A 27462-nucleotide genomic window follows, 5' to 3' on the forward strand; every position below is an offset into this window, starting at 1 on the left:
CTTTCCAAGGGCGTTTTTACCCCATAGATTTCAATGCCCATAGGGGTTTCTTCAGCCAGATTAGTCATCTGGGCCTGTAGTATCACGATGCCGATTTTGAAGAAAATCGTAGGGGCCGCCCCATTGACCGAAATTTTTCATCTTGGGTAAACTTTACCCTGGATGGGGTAATGGGTAAATTTAACCCCACCATTTTGTTTGGGTTTTCATGGGCTATCATATCATACCCATATTGGGGGGATGCGTGCGATAATCTTGCCAGAAATGCGTGGGTAAATCTTTCCAAGGGCGTTTTTACCCCATAGATTTCAATGCCCATAGGGGTTTCTTCAGCCAGATTGATCATCTCGGCCTGTAGTATCACCATGCCGATTTTGAAGAAAATCGTAGGGGCCGCCCCATTGACCGAAAATTTTCATCCTGGTTAAATCATGCTTTTGGTTAAATTGATCCGGTATTTAACCATATCATTAGGTCCGGGGTGAAGAGATCTTTCAAATGGTGATCTTATTTTTCAGTTTCGTCCAGCTGTTTAGGCGTAAAACGGTTTTTAGATTTTTCCCTAGATTTCTAGATTTTTCCCTAGATTTGGCAGCCCCAATCTGGGCTGGGCCGAATGTGGGCTGAATGTGGGCTAACTTCCGTTACATCGAAGATTCTACGCCGTCCGGCCCAGGGTATATTGAGTGAATGGGGTATATTGGTCCGGCCAATCACGTTCCATAACCGCAGCCGAGCCCCCGCTGACCTTGGACGGGATTGGCCAGACGACGTAGAATCTTCGCCGTCCGAGAGACATCGAACGCGGGGTGTGTTTTTGATGTTATTTATCGCTGATTACTCTAGGGCGCCCCCTTTAGAAGGGTGGTTATTTCAGCCCAATTGAAATATCTCGATTTGTTTGTACAGAACTAGGCCCTGAACCTGAAGTCAAAGCTTTTCTTCAAAAAATCAGGCTTAACGTGATTCGCAAAGAAATCGTATATTGATATCAATATCAATATAAGAAAAGGTTAGTTCAAGAAGCGCTGTGGGTAGTTAGGTAATCAATTCAAATTGGCTTCCTGTGTCTTCAGTTCAAACGCAATATGAATACCAATTGATTCAATATTGAACATATGGAATCATTAAAGGAAAAGGGCCACCTTTAACATGGGGATTGAAACTGAGATAGCCATCTTGTAGCCCGTGTCCGAAAACCTATCTGTCTACCTCCTTACGGCCGATTTCGGCCTCCATTCGTAGTTATCGGCAATTTTAAAAGAAAATACGCCAGGAATGCGTCCTTATCCCAGGAATGCGTTCTTATCCGACAATACAGCCACCCGCGGCGAGGCTTTGGTTTTTTACCAATCAGCTCCAACCAGCTCAGCTTTAACCAATCAACTTATCTGACACAATCCGACGAGTCTGTCTTCTGAACGCTGATTGGCTTGAGTGTGACGTCATCGCTATGCCATCATACAGTAGGTGCCGTAGAGAGTATCAACGTAGTACCAATATGTTAAATAGTTTTAAATACTTTTTAGCGAATTGTGCACTTCTGGCACCAGTTTTAAAAAGAAAATGAAAAATAATAATGTCAAAATGAAAAACAACGATGTCTTCATATTTCACGAAGGTGGCCCTTTTCCTTTAATATAACGAGGCTTGAAATGATCTCACGCATGTCAAAGTGTTTTATTTTAGGCAAAATAAATATCTAAAACAGTAAAACAAGCTTTCGGCATTACGCTCTAAACTTGATGATGGTGTTATGCCGAAAGCTTGTTTTACGTCTGTTTTAGATATTTATTTTGCCTAAAATAAAACACTTGGACATGCGTGAGATCATTTCAAGCCTCGTTATATTAATCAAAATCATGTCATCCATCCTCGCCCACATAAATATGGAATTATCAGTAATAATCAGTTGTATTGCAAATCAGTGGTAGACAATTAAGTATTTGCCCTGCGTTTGATGTCTCCCGGACAGCGAAGATTCTACGCCGTCTGGCCAGTCGCGTTCCATAACCGCAGCCGAGCCCCCGCTGACCCTGGACGGGATTGGCCGGACGACGTAGAATCTTCGTCGTCCAAGCATCCAATGCAGGGTTGATTAAGACATTTTTGTTTTTCAAACGTGATGTTCATGGCACATGGTCATGGCTCATGGGCAGACAACAGACCTTGGGTCAGGCTTCAAATTATGGCAATATTGATGTAAATGAGTTTTTGTTGTTGCGGGGCTGTTCACAGGTGTTGTGCTGCATGCACAGTTACTCTGGTGCAATGCAGAATTTGCTTGGAGTAGGTACCGTAAAACGGGGTGTTAAGGGACAGTTTTGACTTTTGAGGTGTTTTGTTATATAACTCAAGAAGGGTTGGGGATAGAAGCATCAACTTGTCAGCATTTTATGTGGAATTTGGTGCTTTACATGCCTGCTACATTAAAGTTTTAAAAATATATACATGCATATTATTTTTTATTATTTTTCATCGCTGTCCCTTAGCACCCCAATGTGGGGTGTTAAGGGACACCTATATTTTTTTAAGAAATGGTCATTAAATGCCCACAATTGGGGTGTGAAAGGGCACACAATTTATTTATTGAAATGTTTTGAATATTTTGTCACAAAACAAGTCAGGTTCATTCACCACTAATGGCCTTTTTAGCCAATTACATGTAATGCAGTTTACGCCTCTGGAAAATGTGCTAACTATGAGGTAAATAGAACCAAAAAGTACCCTTCTGTCAACAGAAACCCATTTTGAAGCTAGTCACTTGTCATTATGTTGCCCTCTTTGTTTTGGCCTTTTTATGATGACATCACATTTACCTACATCAGTCTTCATTGACCCATCATTGTTAAAGATAGTGTTAAGGGAGTTTTGAGGTGTTTTGTTATATAAATTAAGATGTGTTAGAGATGAAAGCATGAATTAGCCAGCATTTTATGTGGAATTTGGTGTTTTCCATGCCTACTGAAAGAAAACTTTATGAAATTATATTTATATATTATTTTTATTTTTTTCTTCCCTGTCCCTTAGCACCCCACATCCACCTCAAAATATGCATGTGTCCAGAAAAGAGGAAGAGGATGATGAATGAATGGGTGGATTTGTATAAGTTTTTCAGGAAACATGTGCAATACATGTGACAATACACCTATGCATTCATTTTACCTGTGCACCTTCTAGTTTATGTGGTACACACAGAGTTTTCGAGATGTCTCAATTTTGTGAAAATGTAGCATGATTTTCAAAACCATTTTTGAGCCAAATCACTTGCATGAAAAACCATGCCATTTTGTCTTTTAGTCAAGAACAAAACAGTGTCAACTACCACACTCAAGTTTTTATTCAACCTTCTCAAATTAGGAACTTAACATGACTCAAAGTTTTTCCCACGCAACTGTCCCTTATCACCCCACTGTCCCTTAACACCCCATTTTACGGTACTGACATTTAGTTCATTGAGTTGACATGACCGGGGAGGTCAGCTCATGATTTAGGTCAGAGTATCATCAAGTTAGGCATTGTTGGCTGATGGCTTCCTCCCATCACAAGTAATAGGTACTACAGTCTGCAGAGGCCCCAAAAATAAACAAAATAACAGTCCAATATCTAACAACAGTGAATATTTTTGGTCAAATTTGGTAAATATTCATTTTGCTCTTTCTGAACCACAGTACATTACTTTCATACCAGTTCATTAAATTTTAGAAGGCGGCTGGGAGGGTCCCTTTAAGTCTGTCCTGTAGGTAGCTCAGTTGGTAGTGCTGGATAGTTGACTCCCGTTGGTGAATGCCTGGCGGCTGGCCTTGTGCCTCATACCACCGGTCGCCCTGGCTTTTCAAATTCACCTGGTACCTCTTTGATTTGTTTTCCAGGTTGATGCTGTCATGGCGAATGTGTTGGGAGCTGTTGCTACAGGTCTGGCAGTTTTGGCCGTCACAGTAAACTTTTCACTGCATAAAATCGAAGAAGGTCATGTCGGAGTCTATTTCAGGGTAAGTGAATGAATTTACTTTTGTTAGTGGTAATTAAATGCAATATAGGATTGTGTAGTCATTTTACTTTGCTTGTTATGACAATGTCTATGCAACTATTATGAACAATTCGTGGTTAATTGGGGTCCTAATTAAACATTTTTAGTTTGGTTGTCCTGCCTGAAATCGGGTACCTACCTACTTTATAAGGCGCTGTTTGGTTACGTTTTTTTTTTCTATCAGAATGTTGCCAGTTTGGTGGCGTGTTCCGACTTGTTATTGTTCAAAGTCATGTGGTCTGTGTCAATAATGAGAGGCCAAGAAATGCCATTCGATATAAACACATGGAATGTTGGCGGTGTGCCAAACACCGCCAAGACAAAATACCTGATGTGTCTTGTTATGGTGCATTCAAGAAGCTCTAGCTCAATTGGGACGAAACAGCGAGTGGATCGCATCCCTACCCGATCGTCGTCATATAGGAAACCGATAGCTTCGGGGGTGTCGCGGAGGCGCGGATGGAGAGACGACCGAGCGGGCCGAGACTTGTATTGCAACTGTGGTTCTGATTCTGATTCGCCAGTGCCTGTGCGTTATATGCAGGGTGGTTGCACAATGAAGGACCGGTCCGCCGACCCGCCGGGTCGGTGGACGGTGCCGACACGTGGGGAAAGTGACGGCTATTTCTATATAACAAAGCTTGCACGTGTACTCTCTTTATCATGATATGGAAGAAGGGAATCGGTCCCACATTATCTTCCCTCCCCCAGGGAAGCGTAGGGAACCGAAGCGATCATAACAAAGAGAGGAAACGTTTAGCTGACGGAGAAAGAAATTTCCATATGAGCGTATCACAAAATGGTATGAACAGATAAGTAAGTTTCGTGACAATTACACCTACTACCGGGCGATCCCTCCGCACTCTTGGCGGGGACCGTCCCTGGGCATCTCCATGGCCCTCGGCATCTCTGGCCGAATATCAATACAATATAAATTCAGTGAATTGACCACGATTAACGTATTTGAATGTTCATACCGACTTCAGAATATGCTCTTTTTATGCTTATTAGTGTCAAAGTGACACTGCAAAATGCAGGCAAAAATTAAGTGCATTTGCAATTTCTCCGTAAATTTTGGGGTGAGCAACCACAATGAAGCACAACAAACGACAGAACACTGACGAAAACGGATAATGAAACAGTATGGTTTTTGAAACACATCGAAGTTAAAACAAATTTCACAGCACAATTTCACTGTCACTTTTTAACGAAAATACAGCAAAAGTTCATAATGGGTGAATTGTCTTGATTTTGGGTGTCAATTTGTCTTGAATTTAGCGTTGATATTTTTTTTTTCTTCTCTTCTCTCCTCCGATCTTGAGTCCTTCAGCGAGGTGGCGTCCATCACTCGATGATGCTGAGGAGGACGGCGCGGGCTGATGAGCCGTGCGCTGTCGGCGGGCTCCGTAGTAGTCCAGGGTAGCTGATGACGTTGCCGCATGGGCAGATGGTATTGCCGGGCAGAGCTACTCACTGGAGACGGTGATGTCGGACGATGACGAGTCCAGGATGGTCAGCTCCCTAGTCGATGACGTGACGTAGGGGCGATACACTGTCACGGAGCACGGACTAACCAGTCTGCGATGCACCCACCGCTGCCACCATTGTCGCGGAGGCGCGGATGGAGAGACGACCGAGCGGGCCGAGACTTGTATTGCAACTGTGGTTCTGATTCTGATTCGCCAGTGCCTGTGCGTTATATGCAGGGTGGTTGCACAATGAAGGACCGGTCCGCCGACCCGCCGGGTCGGTGGACGGTGCCGACACGTGGGGAAAGTGACGGCTATTTCTATATAACAAAGCTTGCACGTGTACTCTCTTTATCATGATATGGAAGAAGGGAATCGGTCCCACAGGGGGCGTACTTTTCTCATTTTCCGATGTGTGATCTCATGGCCAAAGGTAATGGTTGCTTGAATTATCCATTTAAACTTAAACACAGGTAAATCTACTCCTGATCTGACCCATTGACCACTGTGATGTTTTGACCTTTTGCTTGACCTGCTCTGACCTCACTTTGACCTGGGCTGACCTTACATTGACCTGAGCCGACCCAAACTCGACTCGGCTGTGACCAGCGATGACCGTGCCGGCAGGGCGGCGCCCTTCTGCAGCAGACCAGTCAGCCTGGTTACCATATGATGATTCCGTTCATCACCGCCTATCGCTCCGTCCAGGTGAGGAAATGTTACCGGACACTGTTTATCCCTGACCCCCTTTCTCCCCAATGGTTTGGATAGCTGCTATTTAATAGAAGCTATGACTATACAATCCTGGCAATCTCTGTTAGACCTGTGTACTGTGTAGACCTGGCAATCTCTGTTAACCCGCGCGGGGCTGGGGTCTCCAGCCGAACGCGCGGGGCTGGGGGGGGGGGTAAATTTTACCCCCCTGTTATCTCCCGAACTAATGGTCCGATTTGGAAAATTCAAACGCCAATCGAAAGATCTCATCACGAACAACTAAAAACATGTACTTAATTTTAAGTTTGAGGTCAAGGTCAAGGTCAGGTCAAGGGTACAAATTGCAAGTTCCTACAGTATCGGCCTTGCACCGTAGTTGCCGAAGAATGGAGTCATGGACTGAGATTGATCTCCCAAAACGTGTTCTTAGGCTACCAAGACAATATTCGTTGCATACAATATCATTCAGAGGTCAAGGTCAAGGTCAGGTCAGGTCAGGTCAGGTCACCAAAAACAAAATATAGAAAAGGGCATGTGCGACACATGTTTTATGGGTCATTTTACTCATAGAATTCAATAGGCACACTCAATAAGTGATATCGACCACCTCTGGATGAATTTCAGGTCGAGGTCAGGTCAAGGTCAGGTCAAGTGAGGTCAAATTTTAAAGTTGGTTGCTAAGGCCTAAAAAGGTGTCTATCCGATGCAGTTTTTCACGGCGAGTCGAATGGTGCTATTTTCGTTTCCGTACGAGGTCTAGAACTTCCAAAAAAAGTCATTTTTCAAAAATTTTGTGTGTCGTGACGTCATACAATTTTGAATAACTCCCACATTTTTGAACCGATTCTTCTAAAACTTGGTATGTAGGTACACATAGACCACTTCTCTGACATATATTCCGGTTTTTTCGATACACTCAAAATTTTGGATTTTATAGCTATTTTCCCAAAAAAGTCAGTTTTTTGGAAAAATTTGGGCCAAAATCCAAAATTTTCAAAAAACCGAGATAGCCATTTGATAGACAAAGTAGAATTACGTATATCCTTTTTTGTTACGTCTTGATTCCTTTAAAAATGAAGATGTTAGCGGCGTTTGAACTTTTGCCGTTTTTGAGGCGAAAATGGCGAACATGACGTCACTAAAACGTCAATTTCTCAAAAATTTTCCGACGGATTTCATTCAACTTTTCAGGGAACGTGTCAAATTGATGTAAGAAAAGGTACTGAAAGTTTGGCGGCGCTGCGCGCCGCCGTTTTTGAGATATTGCAAAAATTCGCGAGGGGGGGGGTAAAATTTACCCCCCCCCCAGCCCCGCGCGGGTTAAGAGACGCGGAATCTTTCGAGTTCTGGTATAGGTGTTGCTAGTGCTGATTATGCTTAGAAGAGACAAAGCATTTTAATTGTCTTGTAATTTGTGGTGCATGTTTGAAGTTTTTAATCATGCTTGTTTCGGTAATTGGTTGGCTGTGAATTGAATTTACTGTATGCCTGGCCTATTCAAATACATTAGCCTGAGGGGTGTGGTAATAACTGGTGTAAGCAAAGTGACCACGGTCAAAAACGAATTACCAAGTCAACATTTTGGGATGTCCTCGTTCAAAAAACGGCTAAGAGCTTCGGTCTAGACAATTATTTTATCGTTGGCATACAGTAAAATACATACCAATTTTACTCTGAATTTACTGAATTTCTGAATTTACATACTCTGAATTTTATTTCTCTTCTAGCAACCAGATGAGGTACTGCACTTAATTCAGAAAGCAACCACAGAATCATGATAAGACATATATATACCTGACACACAGACAAGGTCTGTTACAGAACATGTTTCATAGACCACCTCCCATTGGGGCGTCACATCTAACTTTGTCCGCTGTTGTTACAGGTGACCCTACAAACTGACGAGGTGACCAACGTTCCGTGCGGAACCTCGGGTGGCGTGATGATCTACATCGACAGGATCGAGGTGGTCAACTGGCTCTCTCCGGACGCAGGTCCGTGGACGCAGGTCTTGTAACGCAGGTGACAAGGCCGTATTCTTCCTCAGCTCATTGGTGTAAATGGTCATCTGAGCTCTTCGCGAAGGCATTTCGAAGGCATTGATAGCTTTGATGTTATGTTCAGAAAGTCATCATGGATATTTCTCCGAAGGCTCAGTGTGACCAAAAAACTGTTTTGAGCGCTCTTGTGAACAGTGATGTGAGCATGCGCTCTAGATATAGGGTTGTGTGGAATCGGGCACTGTTGGCAGTGTAAAGTGGTTCTGTCTCATTTACAATTGGACCATGAGTCCGTAAATACAGTTCTCTCTCTCTCTCTCTCTCTCTCTCTCTCTCTCTCTCTCTCTCTCTCTCTCTCTCTCTCTCTCTCTCTCTCTCTCTCTCTCTCTCTCTCTCTCTCTCTCTCTCTCTCTCTCTCTCTCTCTCTCTCTCTCTCTCTCTCTCTCTCTCTCTCTCTCTCTCTCTCTCTCTCTCTCTCTCTCTCTCTCTCTCTCTCTCTCTCTCTCTCTCTCTCTCTCTCTCTCTCTCTCTCTCTCTCTCTCTCTCTCTCTCTCTCTCTCTCTCTCTCTCTCTCTCTCTCTCTCTCTCTCTCTCTCTCTCTCTCTCTCTCTCTCTCTCTCTCTCTCTCTCTCTCTCTCTCTCTCTCTCTCTCTCTCTCTCTCTCTCTCGCTCTCTCGCTCTCTCGCTCTCTCGCTCTCGCTCTCGCTCTCTCGCTCTCTCTCTCTCTCTTCATGATCTTCTTCAAGTCATGATCTTCTGAGCTCGCCGCTGTAATTAGTCATAGATGAAGCGCATTTGACTTGTTAACTGAATTATTAGTACCACGCCTTTAATTGAAATTGAAAGGCATGACGCTGTTGACGAAGCATTACCTATGTCAAGTCCTGTCAACTTTTCTATTTGTGACGTAGATTGAGATAGATATCCACGGCATTATTAACTTGTTTTGTTGCTTGCAAATGTAAGTAGGTACGTAGCATTTTAATGGCATCATTTGCATTGTCATCCTTCACAAGGCTGATGCATATTTCATTGTTACACTACTGCTCGACATTTCGGTGTCTTTTATTAGCTAACAGAAGCACTGACGATAACCATCATTTTCAGTGCACAGCATCGTCAAGAATTACACAGCAGATTACGACAAGACGCTCATCTTCCACAAGATTCACCACGAGTTAAATCAGTTCTGTTCGGCACACACCCTGCAGGAGGTAAGTCAGCCTTTCTTCTGGATATGTAGTGTGTTCTTGTACTCCCTGACCCTATGAGCTTTGTCCCCTTGACTGATATTGCCATTTTTATTAGCTTAGGCGGCATTATTAAATTGGTGCAAGAAAGTGTTATAGCGAATAGAGTCTCTACTCTCTGTCTACTGCGATTTGTTTATCGGTGATATAACAGTTTGCACTTAGTAGTAGCTTAGTAAGTATTCAATGCAAGCTTTCAGCTCGGTAAAAACCAGACCTGCGGAGTCGGAGTGTGAGTTGTAGTCGACAGCTCTGCCCAGAGTGGGAATCGACGTCACCGAAAATCCATCGACTCCGCAGCCCTGGACAAAACAGTGCTTAAGGGTGCGTTTCACGCGTAACGCTATGAGAAACGTTTTTCGTAAATAGCTAGAGCATCGTTGCTTCGATTGCCTTTGTTTTTGGATATTTTATGAAGGACGTTAACCTCGTCATCACAGAGTGGTTACCGTTGTTCTGCAATCCACATATACTGAGCAATTTAGACAAACATATTGCAAAATCAAAATTTCAAACGAATAGAACTCAATAACGGATTGTCGTACGACTGTGATGTTTGCAGTTTTGGACTGACGAAGTCAATGAAAACATTTCCTAGCAAGCCTTTTTTCAAATTTTGTACTATGTTTTGCATGATACAATTTTCATCTTGCAGTGCATTGCATGAAAGCCATGACAACAATTTCAAAAATGTGGCTGCTAGGAATCATAAAGACATCAATTCTCTACACAATCCTGTAGAGTGAATCATCATTGCATGCATCACTATGCAGTTCTATTCATTTGAAAGTCATTGCACAGCTATAGTTCGTTTTTTTTTTTTCAAAAGGACGCTGGCTCCAAGTATGTTTTTCGAACAAGCACGTGTTTTAGCGAGCAAAACGAGCAAAAACTGAACCTGAGAAAATCGAACGTCGACTAATTTTAACATGTGATTTCTTCCCGATAATTTCCATATGGGCGTTTTGGAAGCAGATATGATAACAGCGGTGACGTCATGCTGTCGAACATGTATTTCAATTTAACTTATGACTATCATGGACGGAACCGCTCACTCGATTATAAGCTCGGCAACAGTGAAAAACTAAGTTTCACTCAAATTCGTTGACACTTGTCCCACTGCACGGGCATTTGGGTGCCTGCTGGGGTGAGACTAAATGCTTACTTCGAAATCTAAGCTGTGTTGCGGCATTGGCGGTTATGTGTTGCGTGTATGCCGCATGATTAGTAAGTGGCGACCACTAAATTAAAGACTCAAACGCTCCAACCTGTTTTCAATGAATTACACTGCATACCAAAAATGCCAATCGCTCTCGTCATAAGATATTTAGATTTAAATAGCTAAGTAATCTGCATCATCATTTTGAACCAAATTAATGCTTTCAACTTAGTACTCACTCATTCCTTCCTTCGTTGGCTCCAAACAGTCTTTCGATTGTCTGGAAATCGTATGCCAAATCCGGAATCCCGCACCTGTATACGACTGGTGCATATAAAGGCCGATGTAAGAATTTCAATAGGCTCTCGCATGCGATTTCCTGGCTACCCAAAAAGTCTGTTTCAGTCATGCTATCAAAACATGGTATGTCAGCACTCAGCCCTGTCACCAGCTTATGACTGCTCTGCTTGTAGTGCCCCTGACCGTCACCGACTCCCTTCCCTCCTTAAAAGCCTAGTTTCCCTCCATCATCTCTACTAGATTTAGGTGATGCTCCGACAAATTCACAAACAAGACCGAACTTGTTCGGAGTTCGGACTGTTAACCCTCGCCCTTTAGGGGGGGGGGGGGGGTCGAACGGACTCCCCTCGGTTTTTCGTGAATAACTCGCGTAAAAAGCGGCCGATCACGACGTAACTTTTAGTACCCTCGCGTTGATCAATTTTACACCTACCCTGAAAATTTCATGACCCTGACGCAAATAACCTTTGACCTGTAACCTACTTTTCGAGACCATGTTTGGCCGGAACCGCGATTCAGCGTATGTCGGCTCGCATTAGCAGCGCGTTTGCAGTCTTTTCGTAGTTTCAAGCGTTCAAACATGTGATATGATGTTGCCCCCATGCATTAGGGTGGGTGTCAAGGTCACCTGAAGGTCAGGTCAGGTCATTGACCTTTGGTGACCTCGGTTCACTTTTTCGAGTTTGACATGTTTCTAGGCCAGTTTTTCGAGCTGAATTCGAATTTAGCAACCACATGAACGTTTACAACAGTGGTCGGCAGGTCATTCGGGGTCGTGCCCCCTTTTTGGGCGCCAGGCAGGGCCATTACCCCCACCTACCAGACCCCATTGCTGACACAACTATGTTTACTGAAATTCCATACCGTCCTGGAACTCTTTGGGTATTTGTGCATTTCCAATGCATCAAATTTAAAACATGACACTTCCTCCACAAAACATTTAATGCCTATATCCCAGTAGCGGCGGAACACCTTCAATTAAGGGGGAGGGGGGGGGGAGCACTGCCGACTTTTGGTCCCATTCTTTCCATGCAACGCCCATAGGGCTAATGTTAAAATGCAAAAATCAAAGGGTGCACGGTGCCCCGGTGCCCTCCCCGTTCCGCCGCCTATGCTATATCCCATTTAACCCTTGTACGTATAGGGGCGGCGGGTGGTTTTTCGTTAAAAGCTCACGTAAAAGGCATTGGATCACGACCAAATTGTACCCTCGAGCCCATCATTTTTTTTTTCACCAGCCCGGAAAATATCATGACCTGAGACCAGTTTTACCAACAGAAAAATAACCGCCTGCCGGAATTTTTGCCTCAAGACCGCTTCACATACGGAGCGTAAACGCGATGGTCTCGTAAGCGGATAGGGCTTTACCGTTTACGCTCCATATGTGAAACGATCTTTAGGCAAAAATTCCGGCAGGCGGCTATTTTTCTGTTGGTAAAACTGGCCTCTGGACCCATAATGACCGTTGGCTTATGAGCTTTTTCTGGAGATCATCTTGAGCCATAAAATCTCACTTCAAGAAGTTATAGCGGGTCCCGATTTTCTCGACACTTATCATTGCCCTCTTGAATGAGACGGAATGACCAAGGACCTTAAAAAATGGGCAGCAGCGGCTTCCTATGGTCACGGGTAGCACGCTCGTCTTTTTTATGCACAGCTCCATTTCAGAGTCCGAGAGGCCGCGGGGGTCCGATCGACTCCTCCCCCTTACGTTAGCGTCTGTTGAAACGCCAACAGACGGGCGACGGTTAAAAGTTGCAGCTGCTTTTGAACGACTGTACGGAGGGGTGTGATGGTAAGGCGAGCAGGTACGTGAAAATTGGTATCTAATCAATAGTGTGCTGTGCCTTTGGCCTGGGCTAATCTTTGAACCCTGGGATGCAGCAGTCACGATGGCTCCATCACTGGAGCTACAAACTCTAAAAAGATAGGCTTTCTCAGAATCCCTCATTACCCCCACCGAAAGGGCTCTATTACCCCCAAAGGGGGCATGCCCCACCATTTGCCGACCCCTGGTTTACAAAGTAGTTTTGGTGCCTTCGTAACATGTTACGAGGCTGTCAGAGGCGGTTGACACCTACTACAAATACCCGGCAGGACCTCTACTGGTTGACCTGACCTGACCTGACCCGACCTGGCCTGAATGAATGAAGACATCATCTGTGATCAAAACTAGCATGATATTCGTGATCAGCAACCTGAAAAACCCCATAGCAGCCACACTACGACGTTCTAACAGGTCCCAATTTTCCCGCCTTTTGGGTCATTGACCTGACCTGGAAGGTCAACCGATGACCCAGGACCTTAAAATTGGGTATCATCGGCTTCCTCTCGTCACGGGCAACACGCTCGTTTTTCCCGCGAAGCTCTAGCTTGATCAGGAGCGAAACGGCAAGAAGGGGTTATACCTTATACGTTCGCGGCTGGAAAAACACCAATACGGGCGAGGGTCAAGTTGAAAGTATTAATTTGATTCAAAACGATGATGTAGATAAGTAAGTTATTTAAATCTAAATATCCTATGACGAGAGCGATGGACATTTTTGGTATGCTGTGTTATCCATTGAAAACAGGTCAAAGCTATTGAGTTTTTAATTTAGTGGTCGCCGCTTACTAATCATGCGGCATACACGCCGCACATAACCGCCAATGCCGCAACGCAGCTTAGATTTTGAAGTAAGCATTTAGTCTCACCCGCCTGCTGCCACCAGTGACGTCATCATAGTATGTCCATTTTTAAGAAACAATTTCCAGCTACTTACCGTGCAAAATTTGAAATCGATTATTTTTTCCGATATATGCTGAGTTTTTTCAGGTATTTCTGATATAAACGTCCGATATATGCTGAGTTTTTATTTGATTATTTTTTCGGTAAGAAATTCTTGGCCAGACACTGAAGCTGCCAAAACTCACGTGAGAGCTTCGATATTGAACTTTGAGCCAGCGTCCTTTTGAAAATAAACGAACTATAGTTCATAAAATCGCCGAGAGATGTCTCTGGCTGTATGGCCCGCGCGTTTCGACGGTCCCCTCGGCCCGTCACTCAGCGGCGTTTGTTGACACAGTGTCACACCCATTAGTTACGGCGCTCCGCTGGCGTTTGGCCGCCGTCGAGGTGCCCTGAACCCTCCCTGCTAAGTTTCGCCGTGACCAGACGGGTCGGAGACTCATCCCACGATCTATCCATGAGCGGCGCCCAGCCAGGCGTCTCCTATCGCGCGCCTCTCACTCTTGATCCGGAGTGCGCCGGGAAGAGCTTGTGAGAAACTAACAACTTTGAAAGATGTCACAAGTTTGTGTGAGTGGTAAATTACGAACAGCGAACAGGTATATTTTGACAATAGGTATTTGACCTGACCTGGGCAGTCCGTAGCCCGTATTTGACCTGACCTGGGCAGTCCGTACTGAACATAAATAATGAAAATAACCAGCAGGCAGCAATGCCTACAAATTCCATGGAGATATTAGACCCTGAGTGACGTGAGACCGAATATCAGTTCGACTGTTATGTCAAAACCCTCGCAGGGTATTTTTCATACCCCTCCCCCGGCGTTTCGAAACTTAGCGTCGTAGCTCGCTTCGCAACAAAGAGTCGATGCAGTCGATTGCTCTCAACGAGTACCTACTCGCGATTGGTGGTATATTTTTTACCCTAATTCAATATTTGACCCAGTTATGGCAGGTCAAAGTTCAAATTTCGGGGAAAGCTGCAATTATCCAATCTTTTTAGCCAATATTGGCGAATCTATGAAAGATAGCGACATGAAACCTTCATGACCGTGTTTCTCAACGAATTAGCAACAAAATGATGAATAATTGATTGAATTTCAGTCAAAATAGCGTCTCTAGAGATAGTTTTTCACGTATCACTTTTGAAGCAATAAAGCTAGGCAAAAACTGCATAATAGCAATTAGCAGCATCGAAGTCCTCTCGTAATTTCGCCTCGTAGCATATATGTGTTGACTTCGAAAGGTCAAGGTCAAAGATTGACCTCGGATCACATAACCAAGACGCACACTGGTGGGGTTATTTTTTGCCCCCCCCCCCCCCGTATCTCCGAAACTATTGGACGGATTCGCAAAACTCAAACGGCGTTCGATAGCCCTGTTGCCTTGAGAAAATTAATTTCATTGACCTCAGGGTCACTGATGACGTCACAGGTCAGGTCAAAGTTAAAAATTTTCACCGTTCACGGGCCTTCTAGACCATGCGTTATAACATTGATTAAAAGGACTTTAATCGAAAATCATCGATAAAGCATTGTTTGCCTAGTACAGATGTTGCTAAAAGACGTCACTGATACCAGGTCAGGTAACCTAGCTCGGTCAGGTCACCAAGGGTCAACACATGAACCCAACTTTACTAGGGCCGTGTAATGCATGTTTTGTGGCATAGGCGTAGGAACAGGGGGGGCCAGGTGGGCAAGTGCCCACCCACTTTTCGAGGTGGGGGGCCAACCATGTGTTTTGGCCCACCCACTTTTTACTCGAGGCCCCTCGTCTCGATTGGAGAGGACGTCGTCACCTTCCAGAATAAACAAACTCGGTGAAAATAAGTTCCACGAATCCCCACGCACGGACTCCAAGGGGCCGTGATGGATCCAAGGAGGCCCTCTGTTCATACTTATCAGTCGAAGCCCCTGAGACTGGTGGCCTGAGAGGCCCTAGTGGATCTGAGGAGGCCCCAATATCCACACTGGTCTGGGAGGCCCCTCCATCCACACTAGTCAAAATAGGCCCCTGACACTGGCGGTCTAGCCGAGGCCCCCTACCCTCACTAGTCAGAGGAGGCCCCTCTATCCTTAACAGTCAGAAGAGGCCCCTGAGACTGATGGTCTGGGAGGCCTATCCATCTACACTGTAGTCAGAGGAGGCCCCTGAGACTGATGACCTGAGAGGCCCTTATAATCACACCAGGGAGAAGAGGCCCATGATACTGATGTACTGAGAGGCCCTTCTATTCATACTGGCCACAGGAGACCCCCAAAACTTTCGGTCTGGGAGGTCCCTCAATCCGGCACCAGTCAGAAGAGTCCCCTGAGACTGATGGCCTGGGAAGCCCTTATATTCACACTAGGCAGAGGAGGCCCCTGAGACTGATGGTATGAGAGGCCCTCATATTCACACCAGTCAGAAGAGGCCCCCGAGGCTGATGGCTGTGAGGCCCTTCTGTTCATATAACTGGCCACTGGAGGCCCCTGAAACCGGTGGTCTGGGAGGGCCCTCTATCCACACTAGTCAGAAGAGGCCCCTGAGCCCGATGGTCTGAGAGGCTCTTATATGCATACTGGCCACAAGAGGCCCCTGAGACTGATAGTCAGAGAGGTCCACTCGTAATGAATCTGAGGGGCCCTCTATCCACATTTACACTTTTCTAGGGAGGCCCCTGGGACTGATGGTCTGAGAGGCCCTTTTATTTATACTGTCCACAGGGGCCCCCTGAGAATAATGGTCTGAGAGGCTCTTCTATTTATACTAACCAGAAGAGGCCCCTAGGATTGATGGTCTAACAGGCCCTTCTATTTATACTAGCCAGAGGAGGCCCATGAGACTGATGGTCTGAACTCTGAGAGGCCCTTCTATTCAAACTAGGCAGATGAGGCCCCTGAGAATGATAGTCCGAAGAGCCATGCGGCGGCAACTGGCCGTGGCCATATTTCGGCTCGGTAGGGCCCCACAGAGCTCATGAGAGCACCTCAAGGGCTCCTAAGTAGACACGCTTATCCCCATAAGGGTGCCACGCCGGCTTCTGAAGGCTCCTTGTAGGCATCTAAGGGCCCTTTCCGGCCTCTAACGGCTCCACCCGCCTGTGATGGCTCCACACCAGTGTTTATGAGCGCCACACAGCGGCGCCTTTGAGGGTCATACTAGTGTCTCTTAGGGCCCTATATCGGTGGCTCTGGGGGCCCCACACCGGCGCCTCTGTGGGCCACCACACCTGTGCATCTCAAGGCTCTATATGTACATCTGAAGGACCCACACCGACACCTCTGTGGGCCCCACACCAGTATCTCGGAGCTCTGAAGGCCCCACACCGGTGACTCTGAGGACTCACCGGCTCCTGAGAGCACCATGTTGATGTCTAACGGCTCCACAAGGCCACTGAAGGCACCACACAAACTCTCACTGAGCTCTAATGTCCATGTACCGGCCTCTGAGGGATTTAAGCCAGCGCATTCATAGCTCCACACCAGCAATTGTAAGGGCTTCACACTGAAGTATCTGAGGGTTCCACACCGGTGTCTCTAAGGGCCACATACTGGCATCTCTGAGGGCCCCATACCGGCGTCTCCGAGGGTCCACATCTGGCGGGCACCCATCAGCGACTGAAGGCCCCACACTGTCGACTCCGAGAGCCCCATCTGCGTCTGGGAGCACCATGCCGTCTCTAAGAACCACAGCGGCTCCTCCGTACGAAAGATGGGCGTCTGCATGGCAAAGGGGAGCGGTTCTGAGACAGAAGGGCACCTACGTGCAATAGAGGGGCGCCTATGAAGCCCATAGGGGCGCCTCAATGCGAAAGAGGGGCGCCTCTGAGGCCTACATACAGGGTGGACCAAAAAGGATGGAAACATTTTAAACTCGTATAAAACATGCAATAGGTATTGCATGCAGGTGACTGAAAATGATACCAAACGAGAGTATATTTTGTGGAAATTCATAATGACATCATGCTCAGCTGCTTTCTCTCGTTTTCAGTCTCTCACAGCAAATGTTCGAAGAGACCACCTTTGCGAGACAGGCTCAGATCGGCCCGCCTGGCGGCTGACGCGATAGCCCAACGACACATGTCCTCTGGTTTGACTCGCACAGCCTTGGTGATCGCTCTCTTCAGGTCACTAAAGCCCTTGTTACACTGCCGAATTTTGGTACACGAATGTGCACGAATATGCAAGTCATCCTATGTCGCGGACCGATTCGGGATCTTTCTTCCACGGTCTTGGCATTTCGCAGACCAGTCGGTGTCCACTGCGCGACTTTTACGGTTCGTCACGACCGCCACGATATTTCATGAAAAATGAAAATTTCGTGGCCGTTCGCCGAATTTATAATAAACGAACATGATCGCCAAACAGTCGCCGAGTCGCCGCCGACATGTCGCTGCGTGCGTCGACTTGTTGCCAAGGTATCGCCGACTATTCGCAACAGATTCGCCATTCATTCGCGATGTTCGCCGAATCATGGATCATCTTCGACCCGCGCACGATTAGGGGGGCCCCCCACCCGTTTTCTGCAAATCGGGCTCTGTCGGCGAACTGTTCGCCTCTGTCGGTAAACTGTTCGCCGATTTCCTACACGACGTGATTCGGCGACAGGGTCGTGGCCAAAATTCGGCAGTGTAAAGCCCTTGTTACACTGCCGAATTTTGGTACACGAATGTGCACGAATATGCAAGTCATCCTATGTCGCGGACCGATTCGGGATCTTTCCTCCAATGTCTTGGCATTTCGCAGACCAGTCGGTGTCCACCGCGCGACTTTTACGGTTCGTCACGACCACCACGAATATTTCATGAAAAATGAAAATTTCGTGGCCGTTCGCCGAACTTATAATAAACGAACATGATCGCCAAACAGTTGCCGAGTCGCCGCCGACATGTCGCTGCGTGCGCCGACTTGTTGCCAAGGTATCGCCGACTATTCGCAACAGATTCGCCATTCATTCGCGATGTTCGCCGAATCATGGATCAGCTTTGACCCGCGCACGATTAGGGGGCCCCCCACCCGTTTTCTGCAAATCGGGCTCTGTCGGCGAACTGTTCGCCTCTGTCGTTGAACTGTTCGCCGATTTCCTACACGACGTGATTCGGCGACAGGGTCGTGACCAAAATTCGGCAGTGTAACACGGCCTTTACACGGCCTTAAAGCTTACAGAACTTTCTTTATAGACCTGACCGGTGACCCTTGAGATGACCCTACAGAAAAAAAAATCCATAGCGTCAGGTCGGTTGAGCAGACAGGCCAGTTCCACTTCGGTTCGAGGGTGGGAGCGACGTGGCTGACCTACCAAGCGACGCTAAAGAAGTTCTTGAAGTGAGATCAAGCGACGTATGGCAGTATCTTGGACCTCATGTGGCTCCAGCAAGGCTCTCCTCACATAGCAAAACAATGCTCAAGTGGATCGAGAACCACTCTGGTGACCGGCTGATATCCCGCGGTGCCAGTCGGAACTGGCCCGTCTGCTCACTTGGATTTTTTTTCTCCTGTAGCGTCATCTCAAGGGCCAGGTCTACAAAGAAGGTCCAGCAAGCTTCTGCGGCCTGAAGAGAGCGATCATCAAGGCTATGCGAGTCATACCAGAGGACATGTGTCGTTGGGCTATCGCGTCAGCCGCCAGGCGGGCCGATCTGTGCCTGTCTCGCAAAGGTGGTCTCCTCGAACATATTCTGTGAGAGACTGAAAACGAGAGAAAGCAGCTGTGCATGATGTCATTATGAATTTCCACAAAATGTACTCTCGTTTGGTATCATTTTCAGTCACCTGCATGCAATATTGCATGTTTTATACGAGTTTAAAATGTTTCCATCCTTTTTGGTCCATCCTGTATATGGGCGTCCACATGCAATAGAGGTCTGCAAATTGCAATTGATCAATGCCATGGGGTGCATTCATAAGAAACAGGGGCGCCGGCATGGCAAAGAGAGGCGCCTTCAAGTGTCCATAAACGACAGACGCCTATGATAAGCGCACATTGTATGCGACAACGGGGCGACTGTGGGACATATAGGGATGTCTCTGATGACTATAGGCACATAGGGCGCTTACATGCCAAAGAGGGCGCCTATGAAGCTAATGGGGGCACCTGGAAACGAGGAAGACATTTGTGTAAGGGTTTTCAGGGGTCATGCGCCGTTTGCGGCAAATAGATTCTAAAAAAAAAAATCGGAGGGGTAAGAAGATTTAAAAATGGTGCGGACTTTCCGCACTGTTCGCTTTAGCGGTTACGCCCCTGGGTACATCTGCCCGATCTCAGAAGCTAGATTTGGAGGTCATACTTGAAAGCAGCCAGCAGGATGAGGCAAAAGTTGGAGGCCCCATGGAAAAGGAGGCCCCTTGACAGGGTGGCCCACCCACTTTTCATGACGTTCCTACGCCCGTGTTTTGTGGCCAATTTTTCATTTTCAACTCAATGGTTTTGGTTAGACGGCCATGATTTAGGTTGGCCATGGCCAGGTTTAGGTTACTTTCTGGTGGAGGTTAGGTCAAGGTCTAGTAAAAAGGTCAAATTTCGAAGTTATACTTTTGCATAAAAAGGGTACCTATTTCGATATACCTCATCACGGGGAATCCAATCGGTCGCAAAACGTCCTCAATTTTGCGACCGATACCCCCGAACCCGATTACGACACGCTGAAAAAGTTTTGTGATACAATTCGAAAGCTCCGACCCGAACGATTTCTTGGGGGATTTAAGTCCGGATGAACTTATAAGATTCCGAGACATAGGTATAAGTTGTAGCTACCAATGGCCTTATTACATCGTGCACTGCAACTTTCAAAGGACTCGGGCATCTACTGTAGTTCTGAAGTGGTGACAAAATTGCAAAAAAAAAAATGCTTTATAAAGCATATTCTTCTGTGCCTTCTGATGCGATAGTCCGGCACTATACAGTGTAGCTCATGCTGATAGCTCATGCAATAACCCGAGTTTCGAACATCTAGGATATACCTGAACTGGGTGACCTAAACTTCTGAGACCAGGGTTCCACAATTTCACACGCGATTAGAAATTGATGTATGATAAGCTATGCCAAGTTTCGCGGCGCTTTTACGGGCAAAAATTGCAAGTTTGACCAAAAAAACGTCCCACATCCTGTTTGTTTGTTTGTTTGTTTGTTTGTTTGTTTGTTTTGTTGGGTTAGGCCCTTTCGGTCGACAAGACCATTGCAGAGCCGGAAGGATGATAGGAATTAGGGGGAGACATTGGTCTGGGCAGGCACCCTAGTGAGTCGCCGGGGCTGAGCCCGTCCAGAGGACAGGCCACCCAGCCCCAAGGCACTCACTGCACCCGGCTACGGGGTGCGCTCCCTCGGGAGCAGCGGTGCCGCTCCAAGGGAGCAGCCCGCATGAGATAAAGTTGCCTGTCCAGCCCGGAGGGGGGTTGCGGCGTGGAGGAGAAGGATTTCAGTATCCTGAGGATAGAAGCACGGAACGGTGCCACATCCTGTACCTCATTCTGTTAGCCTTTACATTTTTCCGATCTTTCCCTATCCGTGTGTGTCGGCGCGGGTTCGGCCCAATGTGGTTCGACTGAAAGCATGACATCTGGTCCTTTCCGCCCGGCCTGACCGGCGCGGCGGACCCGTGCCAATCCTCCCGAGCTCGCGGGGCGCGGATGGGGAGGGGCGGCCCGGCAGCCCAACCCCTCTGCGCTAACAGATGGATGGACAGGGGAAATGTGATACTTGTCCTATGACAACAAACCGGCGTTCAGCGCTAGGGCCATCTACTGGTCTAGAAAGGTATCTCTATGTCGGCAAGATCCTCGCCAGGTGGTGTAAAGGTCGCGTGAAACGCACCCTTAAAGTGACTATCCCACCTTTAACATGGGGTTTGAGTTGAGATAGCCAAGTTTGCGGCGAGGTTCAGAAACCACTATCTATCTAGGTTGCAACCCCCGCGGCCTCTTGGTGTTGAAGAAATTCGTTCCCTTCATTTGAAAATGGGCCTTGTACAAGGCCCTATCTTCAACATGGAGCGACCGTTAGTGTGACGTCACCTCGTTTAGTCATTCTGATTTAAATGGGTTTGTTCGTTGAAAAATCGCTTAAAACTTGGTCTGAACTTTGTTGTGGTGCCTACAGAGTAAAAAGAATCAGCTTTATGACAGTAATGTGGCCTGGGGAAGGAGGTAATTTTGGGCTGTGACGTCACATATTTGAAAGTTTGTGTTTGGAATATGGGAAGCCTAAGATGTTTAATGAAAAATAAATGCCAGAACCGTGTTCCTGGTCATCCAATCTATAAAGTCGGGCACAATTTAACTGGTTTTAACAACATTTTAGAAGGTGGGATAGTCCCTTTAAGATTCATCATCCACAAACAACAGATCAACCTATGCTCAACATGGTCACTAGCACTTATTATTACCTCCCCTCACTACCTTCTCACAGGTTTATATCGACCTGTTCGACAAAATCGACGAGAACCTCAAGGCGGCTCTGCAGCTGGACCTGACGGAGATGGCGCCTGGTCTAACCATTCACGCCGTGCGGGTCACCAAGCCCAAGATACCAGAGTCCATCAGGAAAAACTACGAACTCATGTGAGACGGGTCCGGGTTTTCATGGGGTAACTTGGAACTTAGATCGTGTTAAAAATACGTATCTGGCATCTTTGGCTGTGGTGGGTCGGTTGACCTCTGGCTCATTTTTATAAGGGGGGATATTTTCTTCGGGTTCTGCTTCTTTATCGGAATTGTACAGGGTGTCCCATAAGTTCCTTCTCACCTATTTTTTTTCTTTTAGAGGCTCTCTTATTTAAAGCCACACTTAATTCATTTTGTAACTGAGCTGATGGGGTTGCCATGGCAATTGTGAATGTGCTCCACGGTAACTAATTCGTTTAGACAAAATATTTTTTGCTAGAGAGTTCACTTTCTGTGGAGACGGCTTACGCCGCAACATACAGGTCTCCGATACGGGAACGTCTCGGTATTTAGTCTGCACTGGGCCATTCGCGACGGCTGAGGGTGATTGAGGCCATCCAGTCTGTAGCCAATGTCTGTCGCTAACTGGACACACAGTCAACAAGTGACGCCGATGCTTTGTCGGGAGTCAATCGCTGCAAGTTTATGCTCTTTTTTGTCAGCTTTCACGAGTGAGCCATGTGGCCAAAACTGTGTGGCGCCAAAGTGGCCGTCAAAAAGGTCTTAGCGTTAGAAAGTTGGTAAGCAGGCTTTTCAGGATGCATTACCAGCTGTCTAAGAGTATTATTTCGGGGTACCTATCTCACGGTCACTTGGGCTTAAACTTAACGGGGGACGCAAAACAGTCAAATATGTCTTAAAATGGCCAAACATGTGTTTGGTTATGCCTGAGGCTAAAAAAAAACTGGAGGGCTGATGACATCAATGTGGTCATCTGGACTACCTAGTCCGTGTTCGAGATAAAACACCCGTCCAAACCCCAAAACCCATATGGGCGACGGAAAAGGCCTTCGTGTCATCCCGTTTTATTCCATGCAAAAGGCCAGGGTCACAGTAATGTGGGATAATATGCGTCCAGACGCTGATCAGGTTGCGATTGATACTCCAGAAACAGTGTTGGGACGCAGAATGCTTCTCCAAGAAGATCTAGGAGGAGTTTCAGCTTTCTAGCTTAACTCGAACCGCAAGTATGAACACATTTTTGGAGGAGAAAATGGCATCCGGGAGGTCGTAGGTCCATATTCTTCAAGCAAGACAGTGCATCAGTGCACAGGTCAAGCAAAGCTTAGAAGCAGTGCCAGGAGACTGTGATTGGCGTCTGTGACAAGATCACATCCCAGGCAACTCATCGGATCCAAATTTCATAAAAATGTGTTGGAAATATTGAAATCGAGGCTCGTCGAAGCAAAGCGGTGTTCCAGCATTGAGGAGCGCACGGCGCATGCCAAGTCAGTCTGGGCTAACTTCAAGCCTGCTATGCTGCCAAACATGCCGGTTGGCATGCCGCAGCATGTATTTATGTGTTTGCCCATGAAATGGGGAGTACATTAAGGGGTCATAAACATATCAAAACGCAATGTACTCTGTTTTACATGCAAATATAAGGTGAGAACGAACTTGTGGGACACCCTGTATATGCAAAAGAGAATGTTTCAGTTACCCACCTAGTGAACAATGTATTTGGGATACATTATTTTGCTTGCAAGTTGTTAAAGAGCATATCTTTATTCTATTCACGCAATAGGTTTGGTACGTACTACGTTATCTATTCTGTCTGAGCAGACTCCCCGTGGTGACGCTGGGAGTTGTATCAGATGTTTACTGGCCAGCTCTGACCTTCTCTTTACCTCCCCTGACTCTCTCTCTCTCTCTCTCTCTCTCTCTCTCTCTCTCTCTCTCTCTCTCTCTCTCTCTCTCTCTCTCTCTCTCTCTCTCTCTCTCTCTCTCTCTCTCTCTCTCTCTCCTCTCTCTCTCTCTCTCTCTCTCTCTCTCTCTCTCTCTCTCTCTCTCTCTCTCTCTCTCTCTCTCTCTCTCTCTCTCCTCTTCCCACCTCTTCCCACCGCAGGGAGGCAGAGAAGACAAAGCTGCTGATCTCGATTCAGCGTCAAAAGGTGGTGGAAAAAGACTCCGAGACGGAGCGGAAGAAGGCCGTCATCGAGGCAGAGAAGAACTCTGAGGTGGCCAAGATCCGCTACCAGCAGAAAATCATGGAGAAGGAATCCCTGCAGAGGATATCGACCATTGAAGGTGCGGCCGTGTTATTGATTTACCGCATGATTTCCGTGTGGTTTATGAAGTTTAGAAAATAATTCGCGTATAGTAGTTCGGTGTCTGCCTGTAAATAAGTTACGTAGTTATTAAATAAGTTCAGTTTCGAATCGTAATTGTAGATAATAAGCGTAAAATGTTATGTCTTATGAAGGGAGAGGTGATATTTCAGTGCGTGTGTTAGTGTGGTGTGTGGAGTGTTTGGCCCCGTATGAACGGTTCCTTCCTATTGTTTGACAGACGAGATGGAGATAGCCCGTAAGAAGGCCGTGGCAGACGCCGAGTTCTACTCCCGACAGCGCCAGGCGACAGCCAACGAAATGCTACTTACACCAGAGTTCCTCGAAATGAAGCGCATCGAGGCGATTGGCGCCAACAACAAGGTCTACTTCGGCTCCAGCATCCCCAGCATGTTCATCGAAGGCACTGGACCGCGGCCGGCAGCTTCTGCAGCAGCTGCAGCTGTGTCCGCTGAAGGAGCTGGTGGTTTGGCGTCGGAGCAGGCTGGAAAAGTCACTCAGGATTCGCGAAAATCGGCGGCAGCGGCCGGCGACGCTGGCGCCACCCCGGCGGCGGCGGCATTGGGTGGAACTAGTGGTAAACACTGACGACAGAAGATGGCACCAAAGGAGGGCAGAATGTGATGCCATGTGTGGGTGTTGTGTGATGTATGTGCGTATTTGATGTGATATGTGTGATTCTCGTGAAACGTGAAATTGGTGTGATTTGTGGGTATTTTGGTGGCAAATATGGTGATTTTGTAAGTCAATTTCCTCTGCATCGATGGCTGTTTGTTGCTAATGCGTTGGTCAGTCTAAAAGACGGAAGCAGACTTGCCAGTCAGCAGGTTGCATGTGGAACCTATTCAAATAAGGAAGCTCTCGCTCGCCTCAATCAGGCGCATGGAGATGCGAGCGAGATATAGACATTTGAGTAGGCTTTCGCTAGCGATTTCCTGACCGCTAAAAGAGTCTGTTTCAGCCTCAACAATCAAGTTTCTGATACACTGCCGTAAGCCTTCTCCGTAAAACTAACATCATATGAGGTCATGAACAGTTCCTCGCCTGATGGGCCTCACCAGTTGTGTGTCCACGTATCGTAATCGCATCACAGTCGTCTCATGGTCGCGTTGTGCGCGACAAGTAACGTCATATCAACAATAGCATAGTGGGGAGCTTCTTGTATTGCAGACGCGTTACACAGTCTTCGTGCATTCGATGCGTTGTGATATTCATGTTTAGCGCTCAGAAATGCTCTGATGAGTGAGCATTCCGAAATGCTGTTGCTTGGCGACGGGATACCGAATAGACAAGTTCAGAACAGACTAGATGCTGAATAGACAAGCCAGTTTTCGTTTGTATGTGTTTTGCTGGTGGGGCTTGGGCTCTTATACATACTGTGTGAAAAACACTAACGACTAGCGCTCGTGAAATCGTGATCTCACTTCATTTTAAACGAGCGGTAGCGACGCTTTTGCTCTTGTTTACATCTTACTCCAACTGTCGGATCCTGAGAGGCGATCTTTGACGCTGCGGGGGGGGGGCATACCCCCAAAAATGTTTCGAAAAATTTACAATTCGCCGTACTTTGATTTCCTACGCACTACTGTGCAATTTGAAACACTTTTCCTGATAAAAGTTGTTTAACCCTATTAGTGGCAGGCTCCTGGCTACCCCTATCCCGCGCCGGGCCGGTGCTCTGAGATTCCGCGCCGGGCCGGGGGGGGGGGGATGTCTGAACACCCCCCCCCCCCTAACTCGGCTCCTGGGCCACGTAGCGACACGCGGTAAGCGGCAATCGAAAGAACGTCCAAAATAAGGACGAAAACACTTCGGTCATTTTTTGGGTCAGGTCAAAGGTCAGGTCACCAGAGGTCACCAAAGGTCAAATGTCTACTATTTCAACATTTTGGGAACTGCCAGCGGCTATCTCGGGAACCGATAGAGCTACAGCGCCGCGGAAAAGCGCATTCGATAGCCCTTTTACAGTCCTTTCTGAGTAATGTTCTCAGATTTGACCTCAGGTCAACGGTATAGCCTCCAGGGGGCAAAAACTCCAAAAATAGCCGTTTTTACGAAAAACGTTTTTTCGGCAATACCTAACTTTTAACTCAAAAGAGTCATGACATTACTTTTGCCACCATCGTGTTCCTCTCGTCGAGACGCGTCGAATGAACTATAATTTGACCTTGAAGGGTCAACTTGATAATTTTACCTCAAGTCAAGGTTATGAAAAATTTGACCTCAAGTCATGACCTAACTCTAGCATGCCTCTATCATAAGTTATTAGCGATAAACTGTTCTTGACCTGAGATGACCTCCGGGACATAACGACGGCTCGCAGGTGCCATTTTCCGGTTCAGTGTGTCAATTCTACCTGCATCCTGATGTTTGAGAGTGTCTGGAATAGCGTTCGTGCAAAAGAGACGTTTTTCAATTTTCTGCTGTTGACGTAGGAATGGAAAGGCCTACCTAAATGGAAAGGCCGCAAAATTGACCTGACTTTAGGTCACCGATATCAAAATTCCGAGGCATGCATTTTATAGATACTGTCACTGTTATCAATCGCTGGAAGTTTCAAGGCAATCGTTTTGTCGGTGTGGCTATGACGAGCATTCTATTTTTTTTTTTCTGAGGTGAGGTCACTCGGCGTGACCTAGTGACCTGACCTTGAGCGACCTGGGTTGGAAAGTTTCACAACATGTGCGAAAAAGAAGCACAAACAGGTACGGCGGCGCGGAGCGCCGCCGTTTTTGAGATATCTGCGAAAAGCCGCAGGGGGGGGGGGTTCAAACACCCCATTCGGTCCGGCGCGGGTTAAGGTCATGAGCTGACCTGAAAAGGTCATGTTGCATATCAGTCGATCCATATCGTCTAGCTGAACACACCAGAGGTGTTTTCATCGCTCTAGCATGTCTATATCAAAAGTTATTGTAAAAAAAACTGCTGGGGATCTCTCATGACCTGATAGGACCTTAGGGACATAAGAAGAGGTCACGAGTGCCATTTCCGGCTCAACTTGTCGATTTTACCTGTAACCCGACGTGTGAGTGTTTGGAATGACGTTCGTCCAAAAAAGGCGCCTTGTAACGAAATTCGTTCCTACCCCGTCCTCCACCTCCCTCT

General features: G+C 46.8%; 1 protein-coding gene across 3 annotated transcripts; it reads left to right on the forward strand.

The window, feature by feature from the left end:
- The first annotated feature begins 636 nt into the window (after positions 1–636).
- On the forward strand, positions 637–25693 carry LOC122369691 (erlin-1-like). 3 transcript variants are annotated; one of them, XM_043344613.1, is made up of 8 exons: positions 637–677; positions 3873–3992; positions 6127–6207; positions 8099–8207; positions 9321–9427; positions 22035–22186; positions 24135–24316; positions 24578–25693. In XM_043344613.1, the coding sequence occupies exons 2-8, from the start codon at positions 3885–3887 to the stop codon at positions 24943–24945; spliced, it is 1107 nt and encodes a 368-aa protein (XP_043200548.1). In that variant the 5' UTR covers positions 637–677; positions 3873–3884; the 3' UTR covers positions 24946–25693. The 3 variants fall into 3 exon arrangements, with proteins under 3 accessions (XP_043200548.1, XP_043200547.1, XP_043200546.1); XM_043344612.1 differs by having other exon boundaries at positions 647–809; XM_043344611.1 differs by lacking the exon at positions 637–677 and adding an exon at positions 692–1012.
- The last annotated feature ends 1769 nt before the right edge of the window (positions 25694–27462 follow it).

The sequence above is a fragment of the Amphibalanus amphitrite genome, unplaced genomic scaffold (genome assembly GCF_019059575.1).
Source record: "Amphibalanus amphitrite isolate SeventyFive unplaced genomic scaffold, NRLGWU_Aamphi_draft 001063F_arrow, whole genome shotgun sequence".
Classification (NCBI taxonomy): domain Eukaryota; kingdom Metazoa; phylum Arthropoda; class Thecostraca; order Balanomorpha; family Balanidae; genus Amphibalanus; species Amphibalanus amphitrite.

Bases quoted from the DNA above. Each gene is read 5' to 3' on its own strand.
- LOC122369691 (XM_043344613.1), top strand. From the start codon at position 3,885: ATGGCGAATGTGTTGGGAGCTGTTGCTACAGGTCTGGCAGTTTTGGCC. The intron at 6,208-8,098 runs GTGAGGAAATGT...CTGTTGTTACAG, and splicing joins CCGCCTATCGCTCCGTCCAG to GTGACCCTACAAACTGACGA. The intron at 24,317-24,577 runs GTGCGGCCGTGT...ATTGTTTGACAG, and splicing joins GAGGATATCGACCATTGAAG to ACGAGATGGAGATAGCCCGT.